The sequence below is a fragment of the Miniopterus schreibersii genome, assembly GCF_964146895.1.
Source record: "Miniopterus schreibersii genome assembly, chromosome: 13".
Taxonomy (NCBI): domain Eukaryota; kingdom Metazoa; phylum Chordata; class Mammalia; order Chiroptera; family Miniopteridae; genus Miniopterus; species Miniopterus schreibersii.
The window spans coordinates 34,234,076-34,250,356 of NC_138113.1; the positions used below are offsets into that span (position 1 = coordinate 34,234,076).

Here is a 16,281-nt window from a genome sequence, read left to right on the forward strand (position 1 = left end):
GGCCCTGGAGCCCTGGGCTGGGGGCCTCATGTGGGGCTGGGACCCCTCACTCCTTCAGAAACCCTCCACCACAGAGATGTCCCTCCCGGGGTTTAAACCGTGGCACCGGGTATGGGCCCATGGCCTCGTCTCCACCCTTCCTACCAGTCTTGATGCTTCTTCATTTCCCTGGTTGTAGGGCTTCTGTTCAGCCAGATTTCAGGAGGTTCTGAGTGATGGTGGTTCTGTATTTTAGTTGTAATTTTGATATGGTTGTGGGAGGTGGTGGGTACAGCTGTTACCTATGCCATCTTGTTTCTCCAGTATGATGCATTTGGGAGAGTTTCCTAATATGTGAATGTGTAGACAGATACATTAAGTGCAGCTAGGAATTATCTTTTATTTTAAAAATATTTCCATAGAGGAAGTTGTTTCATCATTTTGGTTATCTTCTTCTAAATACTGTTCTTGAAATCGCATTGTAACAGATGAAGTGCTAGCTAACCCCACCCCCCCCAACCAAAATGGTATTGCTTTTACAGTGACAGGTATTTTGCTGTGTTTATGGTCTCCCCACTAAAGATATTTGCCAGACTTTCATTATAGTTAGTGGTAGACTTAGGAGTGGGTTTTGTCCAATGGGTAGTAGCAGAAGTGATGTGTAACAACTCCTGTATTGTAACCTTGAAAAAGACGAGAGTATGCCTTCCTTTCTTTTTCTCTTGCTTGTGGGTAGGGATGCAAATCTTCAAACGTGCAGACGAAGGCTATACCCTAGAGGTGACAAAGCTTCACGATAGAAGGAGCCTGGTAATCTGATGCCAGCATACCTTACCAGTCCTGGAACACATTCCAGAATTATGTGAAAATGAAAATTCTTTAAGTCACCATGGTCTCCCTTTGGAGAAGCCTACACTGTTTCATACCTAATGGATGTGTTAGCATCACTCTACCACTAAGTACGCCACCAGTGAAGCTTATTTAATCCTTGTTACTTTGATTCAACATACTACTCGAGGTCCTAGCCAGAGCGGTTAGGCAAGAAAACAAAGGCATCCAAATTAGAACGGAAGAAGTAAGACTGTCTCCTTTTACAGATGGCGTTATATAAAGTCCTAAAGACTCGACCAAAAAAACTGTTAGAATAAACCAATTCAATAAAGTTGGAGGATACAAAGTCAGTATATCGTTGCTATGTTTCTATACACTAGTCATGAATTATCAGAAAGAGAAAATAGTACAATTGCATCAGAATAAATTATCGTGAAATATCTGTACACTGAAAATGGCAATCCTTTGATGAAAGAATTGAAGAAGATACAAACAAATGGAAAGTTATCCATGTTCATAGGTTAGAAGAATTAATATTGTTAAAATATCCATACTACTCAAACCAGTCTACAGATTCAATACAATCTCTATCAAAATTCCATTGGCATTTTTCACAGAAATATAATAAACAGTTCTAAAATTTGCATGGAACCCCAATAGATCCTGAACTACCAAAGCAATTTCTATAAAGAAGATGAAGATGGAAGCATCACACTCCCTGATTTCAAATTTTATCACAAAGCTACAGTAGTGAAAACAGTATGGTATTTTTTTTTTTCTTCAGGATTTCAAGATGGCTGCAGAATAGGTGGAAGCTACCCTCACCTCCTCCCACGACCAAACTGGAATTACAACTAAATTAAAGAACAATCATCCCGAATAACCAACTGAAGACTAGCTGAAGAAAAGTCTTGTAACCAAGGATTTACAGAAGAAGCCACACCAAGACTGGTAAGGGCAGAGACATGACAAAAGGCTGGGCCTGCTCCTGTGGGTGGCAGCTGAGGTTCAGGAGGGATATCTTGAGAAGCATGGGGCCTAAACCCCAAGCAGGGCTCTCTAGTCCAGAGCACCAGAGCTGGGAAGAGGTGACCACGTAACATATGGCTATGCAGAGCAGTGGGCTTTCTGTACACCAGGGAGAGACAGAGTCTGCTGGAGACACAGGCACCCTCTTAAAGGACCAATGCACAAAATTTCGTTCACAGGCACTCACCCAGGACTCCGGCGGAGGGAGGGCAGATTGGGCTAGAGGTGCTTGAGGAGTGCCAGGATCCTGTAGGCATTCTTCCACCATCTTTAGACCTCTGTATGGTTTCCCTGATGTCATTCCTAAAGCTGTGAACTGACTGATCCATTTTGTCATGGTTCAATAGTGGCATGCTTAGTAATACTCTTTCAGATCATCATTATCACTGACATGGTCACTATTAATGACACATCTGTTCATTTTGTATACATTTATATATTAAATATATGTATTAAATTTATTGGGGTGACATTAGTTAATAAGGTTATATAGGTTTCAAGTGTACGTTTCCATGATACATGATTTGTACACGGCATTGTGCCCACCACCCAAAGTCAAATCATCTTTGGTCACCATATATTTGGTCAAGATATGGAAACAACTGAAGTGTCCTTTAATAGATGATTGGGTAAAGAAGATGTGGTACATTTATACAATTAAATACTCTTTTGATATTTTTCATAATTTGCTCTCTTACTTGTATCAGGGAACCCTTTTGAAAGCCAAAGCCTAATTATTTTCTGATTTTGGAAAAGTCTGAGAGACAATAGTTGAATTAAATTCTGGGAATCTGAGAGAAAATTAGCTTTCTCCAGCATGATTTGGGCTGTAAGGAAGAGACTATGATGAAACCAGATACTCTTTCCTAATTCCATTGGGAATTGTGAGTGGGAGACACTCCAGTTTTCTGGAACAAAAGTAGAGTACAACATTCATCTAAGATGTTCACATTTTGATATTTACTATTGCTATTGATGCTATCTTTGTGAAGGGATAGTAATCGAGGTGAAAGGGTAAGACCAAAATTGGGGAGTAACAGGGTTTCAGTGAAAAAAAGATAATTCATTAGAAATGAAGCAGGGCTCAGAGAGGGAACACCAAGCTCTCTGGCTAGGAATTATAAGCTGGCCACGGTACATTTTGATAAATAGTGTAGCATCTTCATTTTTCTGAAATTTCATGGTAATCTCTTCACATTCCTTTTTACCCCCTAGTAACTTTAAACAGCTTTCAAATGCAAAGATGGCCTCCATTATATCTGATACCCTAGTAGAAAAGACAGGGCATGTAACTAAGGGAAATTTCCATAAAATATGCTATGAATTAACCTTTCTCCTGTGTCTTCCTAAATGGCTAGAGGGATGGAGGATATCTGTAACCCCATCATATAACATAATTCCTATTAACATGGTATGGTTTCATTATTTAGTTAAAAGTGACTTTGCATATAAACTACCTACCTCAGAGTTGTGAGGATTAAAGTAGTTAATATCTGTAATTTAAAACAGTGTCTGGTGCATAGTAAGCATTTGAAAAATATTAGCTGCTATTGTTGGTATTCAGAGGTGCATCAATATAGTTAGAAAGTAAAAGCTATAGTGATAGGTCAACTGAAGTTATCTAATACTGTATTAATAGTATTTCTTATTAGGACTAAAGATTTGAACGTAGTTTGTGCATCAATTTGGAACTCTTTCAGGATTTGGGTAAAAGGGAATCATCTTTCTGGTAAGCCACTGTCAGCTTTGCTGTTCAAGGTTAGAGCCATCCTGGTGGTAAGGGCTCTGAGTCCTTCATTACCACCTTGAAGGCTGGGATCGCTGGTGGTGGTGTTAGAGAGAAGCTAAAAGGAGCTCCCTTTATCTGCAAACACCATTCCAAAAATAAAGCACAAGATTATCTATCAGTGGAGAGGCTTGTTATATTTTCAAGCAACTTACATAGTGGAATCTTATAAAACTTCTTCGTTTCATAGAAGTTCCACAAAGAAATGAAATCTATTACAATTCTGAGGCGCTTTGCCTAACCTAGGAATAGGAAATACCAAGAAGAATAGGAATTGGGATGACTAGAGATCAGGACTTCCAGATTTAGTCCCATTAGTAAATTGAGTTTAGAGAAAGGAAGGTCACGTTGATATTATAATAGTTGTTAAAAACGATCATTTTTCTATATTATGACGTTCTGAATGGACCTTTACATTCAAATTAGGCTTTTTATTTGTTGTCTTTGGAAGACTACACCGTAAAACGACTCTAGACATTTCTAAACAAAAACAAAACCACCCATCAAACCTAAAATCCCATATGAAGTACTTTGTCTGATACAGAAAATTCTTTTGCGATATGACATGTCTATGTGTATAAATAAAGGATTACAGTGGTACCTCGGTTTTTTAATGTAATCAGTTCCAGAAGACCGTTCGAGTTCTGAAATGTTCAAAAACTGAGGAAACCCGAGGGATCAACAGCTGACAGCTAGGCCTCAGGATCCGGTATTCAGCAGAAGCTGCATGGCATGTTTGACTTCTGAGGCATGTTTGAAAACCGAAGCATTTCCCAGTTTGCAGCGTTCGTAAACCGAAATGTTAGTCAAAGGGATGTTCGAAAACCGAGGTACTGCTGTAATACAAGTTCCTGTGTTGGTTAATTTTAATGGAAATGTAAAGGGCCAGGAATAGCTGATAATAGACCCTTTCTCTCAAAATCCTATGAAAAGAACAAAGTCCTTTTTACTTTTTGCTAAGTGGTATTAATCACTGATCATCAATTTTCATATTAACACAATTCCAACTTATATATTTATACTGTACTGCTTAGCCAGGCTTAATTTTTTTAAAGACACTATCTTTACAAAGAAAATAATTCATATTAACCAATCATGCCCTACAAGCATAAACAGAAATGATATTAAGTATTGATTAAAACAAAAAGCACTTAAAAACCCCAACATGAATTCTTACCAACTCCAGAGGTTATTGACTCTGCATCAATGTCGCCAGCTCTTTTTCTTGCCACTTGAGCTAGTGCCAGTTCACCCCTATCTAGTGCAAGGTAATGGATGTCCTTTGGAAAGAGAGCAAAATGAAAGATTAACTCAAAATGAATGTTGGTCAAGTTACAAAGGAGATTTTGAAAGAACTTACTGTTCAGATGACAAAGCAGACATAGCCTATGAATATTCTTTTTTGTATTTTAATTTGCTGTTTTCTGTTTTCCAGTATAAGCACATTTTCTTGAAATGGAGATTATAGCTATAATTAATAGCTATTACTTAAACAAGCTATTTTAAGTCTTTAAGGGAAAAGACAAGTTTTTAAATCAAATGTTTGACATACTCAGTTTTATCAGAGAAGAAAAATCTCAGAGAGCTTCTTCAAAATTCAGTTGTTTGGAGTACTAGTATCAAATTTGTCTCTTATATTTATGTGTATGGCACAAATTACTTTAATATTATTACTACTACTATTATTTTGAACCCATTCACCCAAATCATTGCCTACTAAGTGCCAGCGGTTTCTGGAGTATAGAGCTCAATTACAATACCATTTTTCAAGAAGCTTTGAGCCCAATGGGGAGACAGACCACTGTAAACAACAGTTAATTATATAATAGTGTGACAGGTTTTATGGCAGATATTTGCACAGAGTGCTATGGAGCAAAGAGGAGGAACTAATTCTTGATCTGAGTCTTGAAGGAAAAATAAGAGTTATGCTAGGCAATGGCAAGTCTTTTAATATGAAAGGAACAATAGATGTGTGGGAGAAATCAGTGGAAAATAACACTCAACAAGTGGGTAGAGCCACTAAAAAGGACTTAAAACTCTTTTTGTACACAATGATTATTGGAATGATAATTTTACTACAATAAAAACGGAAAAAGAATATGCCAGCAGTCAGTTTACAATGAAGAAATAGCCTATAATCATGAAAAAATATTTCACTTCATTAATGCTCAAATACAAATTGAAAAAATGTAATTTCGAATTAAACTTTAAAGATAATATTTACTGGTTGCAAGGTTTGTGGGGAGATAGGCACTTAAATTACTGGGAATATAAGAATATATGCAGCAGGGGTTCATAAACTATGGCCTATGGGCTAAATATAGCCTGCCTTTTGTACAGTCCTTAAGAATGAATGATGTTTACATTTTTATTTATTTTTAATATATATATTTGATTTCAGAGAGAGAGGAAGAGAGAGAGAGGGAGATAGAAACATCAATGATGAGAGTCATTGTTTGGCTGCCTCCTGCACATTCCCTGCTGGGGATCGAGCCTGAAACCTGGGCATGTGCCCTGACCAGGAAACTAACCTCGATCTCTTGGATCATAGGTTCATGCTCAACCACTGAGCCACGTTGGCTGGGCTGATGTTTACATTTTTAAATGGTTGAAGAACTGTGTGCTTATTTAACTTTGAATGGCTTTTGAATTAGCTTATGCTGTGGACTCCTAAAACTATACGGCAAAACTACTTATATGTGAAACTTATACTGTGATAAAATTATTTCAATGAGAACTAACATTGTTTGGCTTATAAGGCTATTATACATTTCCTGCACTGGCAAAAGTTAAAAAAGAAGTGAGATCTCCATTTCTACACAATTCCCAGCAGCGTATTTTCTGATTTTAATCCACAGCAGAGTATCTCAATCTTGATGCAAGTGCAAAGAAATTTCCATATTCCAAAGTCTATTTAACAGTGTAATTGAGGAACTTTAATTGGAAGTGATTAATTTGCAATGTAATGACATGCTAAAAGGCAGGCTAGTCTTTTAGCTAATAGAATTCTAAAAATGACTTCTCATAGAATAATATCACTGTACAGCCGTAACTATCTTTGAGGAAAGAGATTTGCAAAGATGAAATATGTAAAATCTCATCATAGATCAGCATTAATAGATGAACATTTGCAATAGGTTTTGTAAAATAGGAACACTAACTTTCAACCCTAACTGAAATGTTATCCCCACCAAATTCCATTATTCACATTCATAGACCTGTCTTAAAAACATTATACTCAATTATTATAGATTAATGTCATCAGTAAAGATTTATAGAAATTAATTTTCTTTCTTGTTATATACACATACCTTGGTAATAACTTCAATTTTTCCTCTTATCCCATAAGCCTGCAATATTTGCTATCTGGCCTTTTATAGAAAAAGATTGCTGATGCCACATTTTAACAACATATCAGAATTTAAAATTTGCACACATATACTTTTGGGAAATCTTCCTAAGGAAATGATGTGGCACTGCATGTCCAAGATTGGTGATGATAGCATAACTTATAACAATGAAAAATTGGAAGCAGTGTAAATATACATTAATTAAAATCACATGTTTTTTCTTTTAATACAGAGTATCATGATACTTTCATAATAGGTCCCTATAGTCAATGAAGAAATTAGTAATAATTAAGAAATATATGCTACTGTATTCAGTTTGCTAGTATTTTAAGACTTTCGCATCTATGTTTATAACTAAGAAAAGTCTATGACTTTACTTGGGTTTCACTGCCAACAATCCCTTGACTGCTATCAAGGTTATACTACACTTATAAAATAAATTAGGTGCCTTTTTTCTGTTTTTCTCATTGGCAATATTTCTATGTGATTCTTCACTGAAAATAAGCAAAAGATATTCAGTACATTTGAGAATTACCAACCAGTAGTGAGTGACATAAACATCTGATTAAAATACAAACTTTAAACTTTATGGCTGGAAAAATTATATGTAATTATGATATCAATTCTGACCCCAATTAATTTGTAAAAATTGGTGGAATTCCATTCAAAATCCCTTCAAGGTTTTTATGGGACTTACAAGTAGATCTTAAAATTCATATGTAAAGACAAAGTCAAGACTATCTAAGACTTATTCTAGTTAACATTAAGATTATATAACACTGGTATATAGATATATAAACCAAAGAAATAGAACCATACAAATATGGTTTTCTCTGTGAGTTACTCATGCTACTACTTTGTGTTTAGCAGTGATGTAAATGTTGGCTGTAAGATCTGTGGTCCACAAATTATTTCTGGAACATTTTCTCTGTCTCTCTCACTCTGGCATTTTTTCTCAATTCTGTGATTACTCCTCTTTATTTTTTAATTGTTATTAGGAATTGTTGTCATTAATTTGAAGAAGGTAAGTCTTAACGCTTCTTAAGTTTATATTATATCCATACCATGAAGGTTTTAATTTCTTGACCTTTCTGTTTGGAACACACTATACAGTCTGTTTACTTGCTGATATACTTGTGGGCCTCCTGACTATTCATATATAGGCATACCTTGGAAATATTGAGGGTTTGGTTGAAGCAAGTATTGCAATAAAGCAAGTCACACAAAATTTGGTTTCCCAGTGCATATAAGTTATGTTTATACTATACTGTAATCTAGTAAGTATACAGTAGCATTATGTCTAAAAAACATATATACCTTAGTTAAAAAATACTTTATTGCTAAAAATGCTAATCATCATTCGAGTCTCCACACGTAATAATCAACTTCTTTCAAACTTCTGTTAAGGTAGATATTTTGACAGATGAATCACGAATGTTCTTAATGGCATCTAAAACAGTGAATCATTTCCACAGGTTTTCAATTTACTTTGCCCAAATACATATGAGGAATCACTATCACAGCTATAGTCTTACAAAATGAATTTCTTAAAGAATAAGATTTGAAAATCAAATTTGCTTCTTGGTTCATGGACTAGAGAATAGATGGTGTGTTAGCAGGTATGAAAACAACATTACTCTTGTACATTCCATCAGAGCTCTTGGGTGACAAGGTGAATTGTCAATGAGCAGTAAGATTTTGAAAGGAATCTTTTTCCTGAGCAGTAGGTCTCAAGAGTGGGTTTAAAGTATTCAGTAAGCCATGCTATAAACATATGTGCTGTCACCCAGGCTTTATTTTTCTGCACAGGCAAAACAGATTCAGCATAATTTGTAAGAAGCCTAGGATTTCTGGAATGGTAAATGAGCACTGGCTTCAACTTAGTCACCAGCCACATTAGCCTCTAACAAGCGAGTCAGCCTATCCTTTGAAGCCAGACATTGACTTCTGCTCTTTAGCTATTTAAGTCCTAGATGGCATCTTCTTCCAATATAAGGCTGTTTTGTCTACATTGAATATGTCATTAACTGTAGCCATCACCATTAATTATCTTAAGATTTTTCTGGATAACCTGCTGCAGCTTCTACATCAGCACTTACTGCTTCACCTTTATGTTATGGAGATGGTTTCTTTCCTTCATGAACCAACTTCTGCTAGTTAAAAACTTTCTTCTGCAGCTTCCTCATCTCTCTCAGCCTTCACAGAATTGAAGGGAGTTAGGGCCTTGCTCTGGATTTGGCTTTGGCTTAAGGGAATGTTGCGGCTGATTTGATTTTATATCAAGACCACTAAAACTTTATATCAGCAATAAGGCTGTTTTTCTTATCATTCATGTGTTCACTGGAGTAGCACTTTAATTTCCTTTAAGGACAGACAATAGCATGGAAAGGCCCTGGGGATGGATGGGAAGGGGGCAAAAAGGGAGAAAACGGGAGACATCTGTAATATTGTCAACCATAAGATAAAATTTTTAAAAAAAGAAAAACTTCTCCTTTGCATTCACTGTTTGGCTAATGTTTGATGCAAGAGACCTAGTTTTCAGCCTGTCTTGGCTTTTGATATGCCTTCCTCACTAACCTTAATCATTTCTAGCTTCTGATTTAAAGTTAGAGATGTGCAACTCTTCCTTTCACTTGAACACCTAGAGGCCATTGTAGGGTTACTCACTGGCCTAATTTCAGTGTGTTTCAGGAAATACAGAGGCCTTAGGAAAGGGAGAAAGATGAGGTAACCTCCAATTGGTGGGTGGTTAGAATATACACATTTATTAAGTTTGCTATCATATATGGGTACTGTTCATGGTGCCCCAAAACAATTACAATGGCTACATCAAAGATTGCACTGTAATTGAAAAAAACATTTTTTTAATAAAAATAAATAAAATTAGTAAACTCACAAAAAAGATCCCTGATCACAAGTCACCATAACAAATATAATGATGATGAAAACGTTTGAAATATTGAGAGAATTACCAAAACGTGACACAGAGCCCGGCTGGGCTGGGCGTGGCTCAGCGGTTGAGCATCGACCCAGGATCCAGGAGATTGAGGTTCGATTTCTGGTCAGGGCACTTGCCTGGGTTGCAGGCTCCATCCCCAGTTGGGGGTGTGCAGGAGGCAGCTGATCAATGACTCATCATTGATGTTTCTGTCTCAACCTCTCCCTCTCCCTTCTCTTCTCTGAAATCAATAAAGATATTTAAAAAGAAAAATGTGACACAGAGACATGAAATGAGCAAATGCTGTTGGGAAAGTGGTGGCAGGATTGTCACCACTTCCATTTGTATAAAATGGAGTACCTGGAAGCACAAAAAAGCAAAGTATAGTAAAATGAAGTATGCCTGTATCTGAATGTGGTCTTAGCCAAATGCAGTAGAAAGAATATCTCTGTCATTCCTTGCCCCTTGGTTTGACAGAGCTCATGAATCTTTAAGGGTCTAATGCAAAATATATATATATTATCTGCTATCCAGTCACTTTGCAATTGGTTATCCTCTGGCTTCATTTATTTTTAAATTTTTAGATAATCTTAGTGTTGGAATTTAGTTTAAATGTTTGATATATATAATTAAATGTGTTCATATACCTCTGGGAATGGCCATATTCTAAACAAGAAAATAAAAACCACTTGGCTTTACATTTCATTTTCATGTCTTTTACCTGAATAGGCCAGCACATCCAGAAATAAAGGACATTCAGTAAAGCTGGTTAAGACTAACTAAGGCTAAGGTACTGTTAAATCATACTACATTAAAGACACTGCAAGAGGCCAACAAAGTTAGTTATACCCTACCACTCATCCTGACTTCAAATTTAACCAACAGCTGTTAATAAAAAATTATTCTATAAATAATTATGGCATGTTTACTGTGTACCAGATGCAGAGGTTAATTTACCACAAAGCTAATGAAGCTTAAATTTCATTGCCACCTATTTGCACATGTCCTTTCTGGTACCTACTTTTGTATTTGAAATGTAAAATTCTTTTCCTCAAGTATTCCTCAAATTGTATAAGTCTCAAGCGCTATAAAATATGGATTTACCCCTGATGCCCAACCATCAAGGTTCTCACATACTAGTAGACTATGTTACCACATGCTTAATTGTTTAGAATCATGTGTCTGGGAGGCATAAGGCACAAGAAGACCTGTTTTTGTTTTGTTGGTCTCTTTTTGGAGACTTAGTGTGTAAGATTAAAATGGCATATAACAAGTCTAAATGGACAACACAGATGGCAATGGATTTGAAAAGTGTTGCATTGGTACCTCCCAAGCTTTACGTCTACACAACCAGGGTTACTTAGTTGGTGGATGGTTTTACTATAAAAGTGTTACTATCTTGGAAACAAGTTTTCAGAAAAATATTCAGAAGAACAAACCATTTAATTTCTGTCATTCTTTGTCAGTGACAATTTTATAGTTTGCCATTTGCTAAAATGATTTATTAGTATCATCATTTAGCACTATTAAGTGCAACTGGCTTCCTCTGAACAAAAGATAACAAACACTGATAATCTTTGGTCATGATCCAGGCTTTAAGTTTACCCATATCCTATCATCTAAGATCTAAAATAAAAAACGTGTTGTTCCTGGGTTCTCATTACCTTCACAGATAACTTTGAGTATATACCAGAATGAATATGCAAATTTACAACAAAAAGTATTTAAAGCTAAAAAATCTTGACTAGGTTTTCATCTTGAAATCATACTTTGGATCAGTCACTGACAATAATAACTATTATAACATTTTAATGTTATAACCTTTTCTAATTTTCATAAAGTCTGAGGATTCATAGGTTTGTATGATACACAGAAGCACTTACAAATACATACAACAACCAAATGATGCCAACCTGGCAAGTGGTAAATTATAAAATGGCCATACACATATTTAAGATGACTATGTTCTAGCCTTCCCTACTATAATATTTTACTTAGTTAAAATCAACTGATAATTCAAAATTTAAATTCATAACCTTCAGCTTTACAAGGTTAAGTTTTGCCAAAGTTTTGTTTTCAGAACATTCAAGTTCATGATGCTCTATTTCAAGTAAAGATAAAGTAAAATGTTGATACCATTCCTGTTTTACTTATTAAAAAATCACATTTCATAGGGCAAATCTGATCAATAAGAAATTTTGAGTTAGGAATAAAATACTGTTTCTGAAATGTGTTAATATTTCAGAATTTTCATATTTTGTAAGTGTGAGGAAAAAGTAATTTTCAAGATAAGGAAATATTTTTAATAATTTATATCATAGCTATATTGACATAAATTTTAGTAATTAGCCCAGCCAATGTGGCTCAGTGGTTGAGCATCAACCCATGCACCAAGAGGTCGCTGGTTTGATTCCCAGTCATAGATACACAGGTTTATTTCTGGACTCTCAATTCTGTTCCATTGGTCTACATGCCTGTTTTGTTGTTTTTTTAAATCCTCATCAGAGGATACGTTTTTAAAATTGATTTTAGAGAGACAGACAAACACTGATCAGCTGCCTCTGGTATGCACCCCAACCGGGGATCAAACCTGCAACCTAAGTATGTGCCCTGACTGGAAATCGAACACACAACCTTTTGGTGTTTGGGACAACACTCCAACGAACTGAGCCAGCTGGCCAGGGCTATATGCCTGTTTTTAATGCCAGTACAAACCATAGAGTGAATACACTGTAAAGATTAAAGTAATGGTACAGGCCTATGTTTTTTGATATTGGAAAACTGTCTATGATGTCACACTGTTGATTAAAAAATCAAGTTGCAAACGAAAAATATAGTGTATGTGTATATTCACATGGGGAGGCAGAGGATGTTCATTTTTGGACAGGAGTATTTCAAGTGATTTTTGCTTTGTTCTTTATACTTTGTGATATTATTTTATTATAGTATTCTTATAATTAAAATATTTTATTTTCATCTAAGGGCTTGCTAAATCATATTTATTTTGCTTACAAAATATTCTCTCCTTTACATTTGTATAATTCATGCCCTGTTCCAGGTTTTCATTATTTTATGCTATAGCCATGTAATAATGACAGTGGTCCTGTCTCAACAGTAATATAGTAACACATGGTATCTGTATAATACTTCCCAGTTTATAAAGTACTTTCGTTACATTATCCTCACTGAGACTCAAAACAACCTTATGAGTAGGCACTATATTATTATCTATTACATGTAAAAAAACACCTCCAAAGTTACTAACCTTGAAGGAAACTTCTAACCCAAATTTCATATATTTCCTATTACGCCTGACTGATTTGGGGTAAGGATAAATCTAAACTCTTTAACATGGTCTGGATATAATGAGTACAATATATTTCCCAGAACTGAAAGAAAGATGATGTAGCTGGAAGCAGAGAGTTGAGACTGGAGAGGCCTTAGATCACATATTAAGGAGTTAGAATTTATCCCAAAGGCAATGGGAAGCTACTAAAGGGTTTTAAAAAAGGAAGGAAATAATAAATTATTACTGTCTTGACCAGGAGTCTGCGAAATTTTTTTGTAATGAACCAGATAGTAAATATTTTAAGATTTACAAGCCATATGGTTTCTTGCAGCTACTCAACTCTGCCATAGTAGAGCAAAAGCAGTCATAAGCAGTACATAAACAAGTGAGTTTGGCTGTGTTCCAATAAAACTTCATTGTGGACACTGAAATTTGAATTTGAATAGCATATATATTTTAAATATGTTTTTTGAGAGGAAGGGAGAGGGCAAGAGGGAGGGGGAGAGAGAGACACACACATATTGATTGGCTGCCTCCTGCACGCCCCCTACTGGGTAAATATCATATATTTTTAAGTGTCATGTAATACTATTATTTTGATATGTTTCAATGATTTAAAACTAAAAAACCTTTCTTGGGCTGGATCTGGCTGGCAGGCCAAAGTTTGCTGACACCTAGTTTAGATGATCACTTATGCTACACTGAAAAGAAAACAAAAAGTGGGTCATTTCAGGCTCATTTCCTCAGGTCTAACACGTTCATATTGACTCTTCAATATTCGAGGTCTGTTGATATCATGCTATATGTCTTATCTTTGCCACTGACAGATGCTATTGCAAAAAGGCTATTTTCAGATTAACTAATACACTTTTTTGGTGACCCCTTTGTGTTCCATGTAGTGTTAATTTTAGTCTTTTAGAAAAAGAGATCTTGGGAGTGGTAAATCATTTATATATAGGGATAATCCTGTTTGTTTTATAAACTTTTAAATTCAAAGAGGTGATATTTCTCAGTTTTTGGCTAGACCTGTAGTCCTCTGGCTAAATGATCATTTAAATAGGAATAGTTGATCTATTAGAAAACATGATAAATTCTTTTAGACAATTTCAACGTGGAGCCTCAAATGTATATAGAAGATTCATGAGCTTAAATGGGAATGTTGAGGCCATAATGCTCTCTTAAAGCTCTTAATGCTTCCTTAAGACCTACCTTGGGCTATAAATAAGTTACATATGAAGAATAAGGATGCAGCTTTCTGACAGTGATTGTTCATTTTTACAAATAAAAAGGAAAATAAACCTATTTCTCTCCTTCCGTTATTTTAGGTTCTTATCTTTTACACATAAAAATCCTATGGGTTAGGGTTAGCCTATCAGTAGAAAGGCTTTTTGGACTAGAGATTTAAACTAACATGAAGGTTTCTTTATGTTGTTGTTAGCTAAACTGAGACTAAATGCTGAAACAGGTATGATTTTTTTTAAAAAGTTTAGAAGATGGCTTTGATGATCATGTATTAATCTTCAAAGCAGTAGGAATTACACAACAATATAATAAATTGAGAAAATTTGCCAGAAGCTATACATTTAAATATTCAATCCCTTCAGTTCTTACCTTGGCTAGGAAAAGATTGGGACTATAGACATAAAAGAAAATAAAGACTTGAAGAAAATCTACCTTACTGGGGTGAGTAGCGGCAGAGGTGAGAAGGTGGAGATAAAGAGGAAAAGTCAATGGAATCAGAAAATCTAAAAATTGTTGTAATTAAATTTCTGACACTGTGATGTGTTAGCATGCACAGATTTTTGTTTTTGGTGAAAATAAAACCTTACTCCAATATACTAATATGCTTACTCAATTTGACATTACAAAATACAAATGACAAATAATTAGAAAGGTGTTTTTCACGATCAGTGAAAGAACAATTTAATTGAATGTTACAAAGTTAGAATTTAAATAAACTCAATCCGAAGACAAGTGACCTGATGTCATGAATCCATATTTAATGTCTAAAGCATCAAAGCTTAAACTACAAAATGTCTTCATTGCACAGAAGATTCAGGTGAAAGAGCCTTCCAGTTTTTATTGTTTTGAAGAAGCTTTGGTTTTATTGTTTGACAACATTGAAAACACTAGGAAACCAGGAAGGAACCCCACGTTTTTTGTTCATCTGATCTCACTGTGACATTGTGGTGAAATATCTTATAAAGTAAGAACCTGATAATAGAACACAAGGATCTGTAAGAAACTGGTCAGTTTTACTGTTTGTAGCTAATAAGTGGGAGGACTAAAGTGTATATGAATTTATAACCTCTTTGGTCTACTTTACACTGTGGTACTTTAAAAATACAAATGAGAACATTCATAATTTGTTACTTTGCACTAAATTCTAAGGGACAAACAGCACATTCAAGATGTATGGGATATGTTTTGCCCTATGTCCTAGCTCCCATAGCTGTACTTCTTCAGAGAAAGGATTAGAAGGACATTTAAGCTTATTAGATGGAAAGGTGTCATCTCCTCACATCAAGGTACATGAGGAGAAAAGTTCAAGAATTATAAATTCTTAGAAAACATAAAAAATCCTTTGGGCTCTGGGAAGGAAAATGTCAACAAGTCAAAAGAGACTAGATGGCTATTGACCAGTTTCATGAAGGCAAAGCTGCAAGCCAAGATGGAATAATGCTTTCCCACCACGTGTCCAGGGCACAAATGACACTAATCTCTTTTAATGGTCACAAAAGCTGACAACTTACTCAGCCTTAGAACTGAAGGCACAAAATCATCTCCGGGAATGACTCACCATAAACAGGTCGCGGGCACCAATGTCAACAGCTAGCAGAAATGCCTTTTCAAATCTCTGGTACCTGTAAGGAAGAAATGTTATCTATTAGTTGCAAAGAGAGAGCTGTTTAATGTATTTAGGTGTTATTTTTGTTTTTTTGGATGGCAAAAATATTTTCAAACAGTAGAGCCTTTGTCCACTGGGACCTTCTGTATGTGAAATGTTGTACTAGGAGGAGCTGAGGCACCGTGCCTGTGGAGGCCCTTCAGTGCCATTTCGAGGATAAGCATAACCTAG

At 35.5% G+C, this 16,281-nt stretch overlaps 1 protein-coding gene across 3 annotated transcripts in view; it reads right to left on the bottom strand.

Annotated features, from left to right (window-relative positions):
• WDPCP (WD repeat containing planar cell polarity effector) overlaps window positions 1-16,281 on the bottom strand; it is a 271,886-nt gene that overhangs the window by 62,409 nt on the left and 193,196 nt on the right. For all 3 annotated transcript variants that reach the window (XM_081157181.1, XM_081157180.1, XM_081157182.1), the window contains exons 13-14: window positions 16,003-16,066; window positions 4,803-4,905 (exon numbers count right to left, since the gene is read on the bottom strand). In XM_081157181.1, the coding sequence (XP_081013307.1) occupies window positions 4,803-4,905; window positions 16,003-16,066 (167 nt within the window). The remainder of the gene's footprint in view (window positions 1-4,802; window positions 4,906-16,002; window positions 16,067-16,281) is intronic.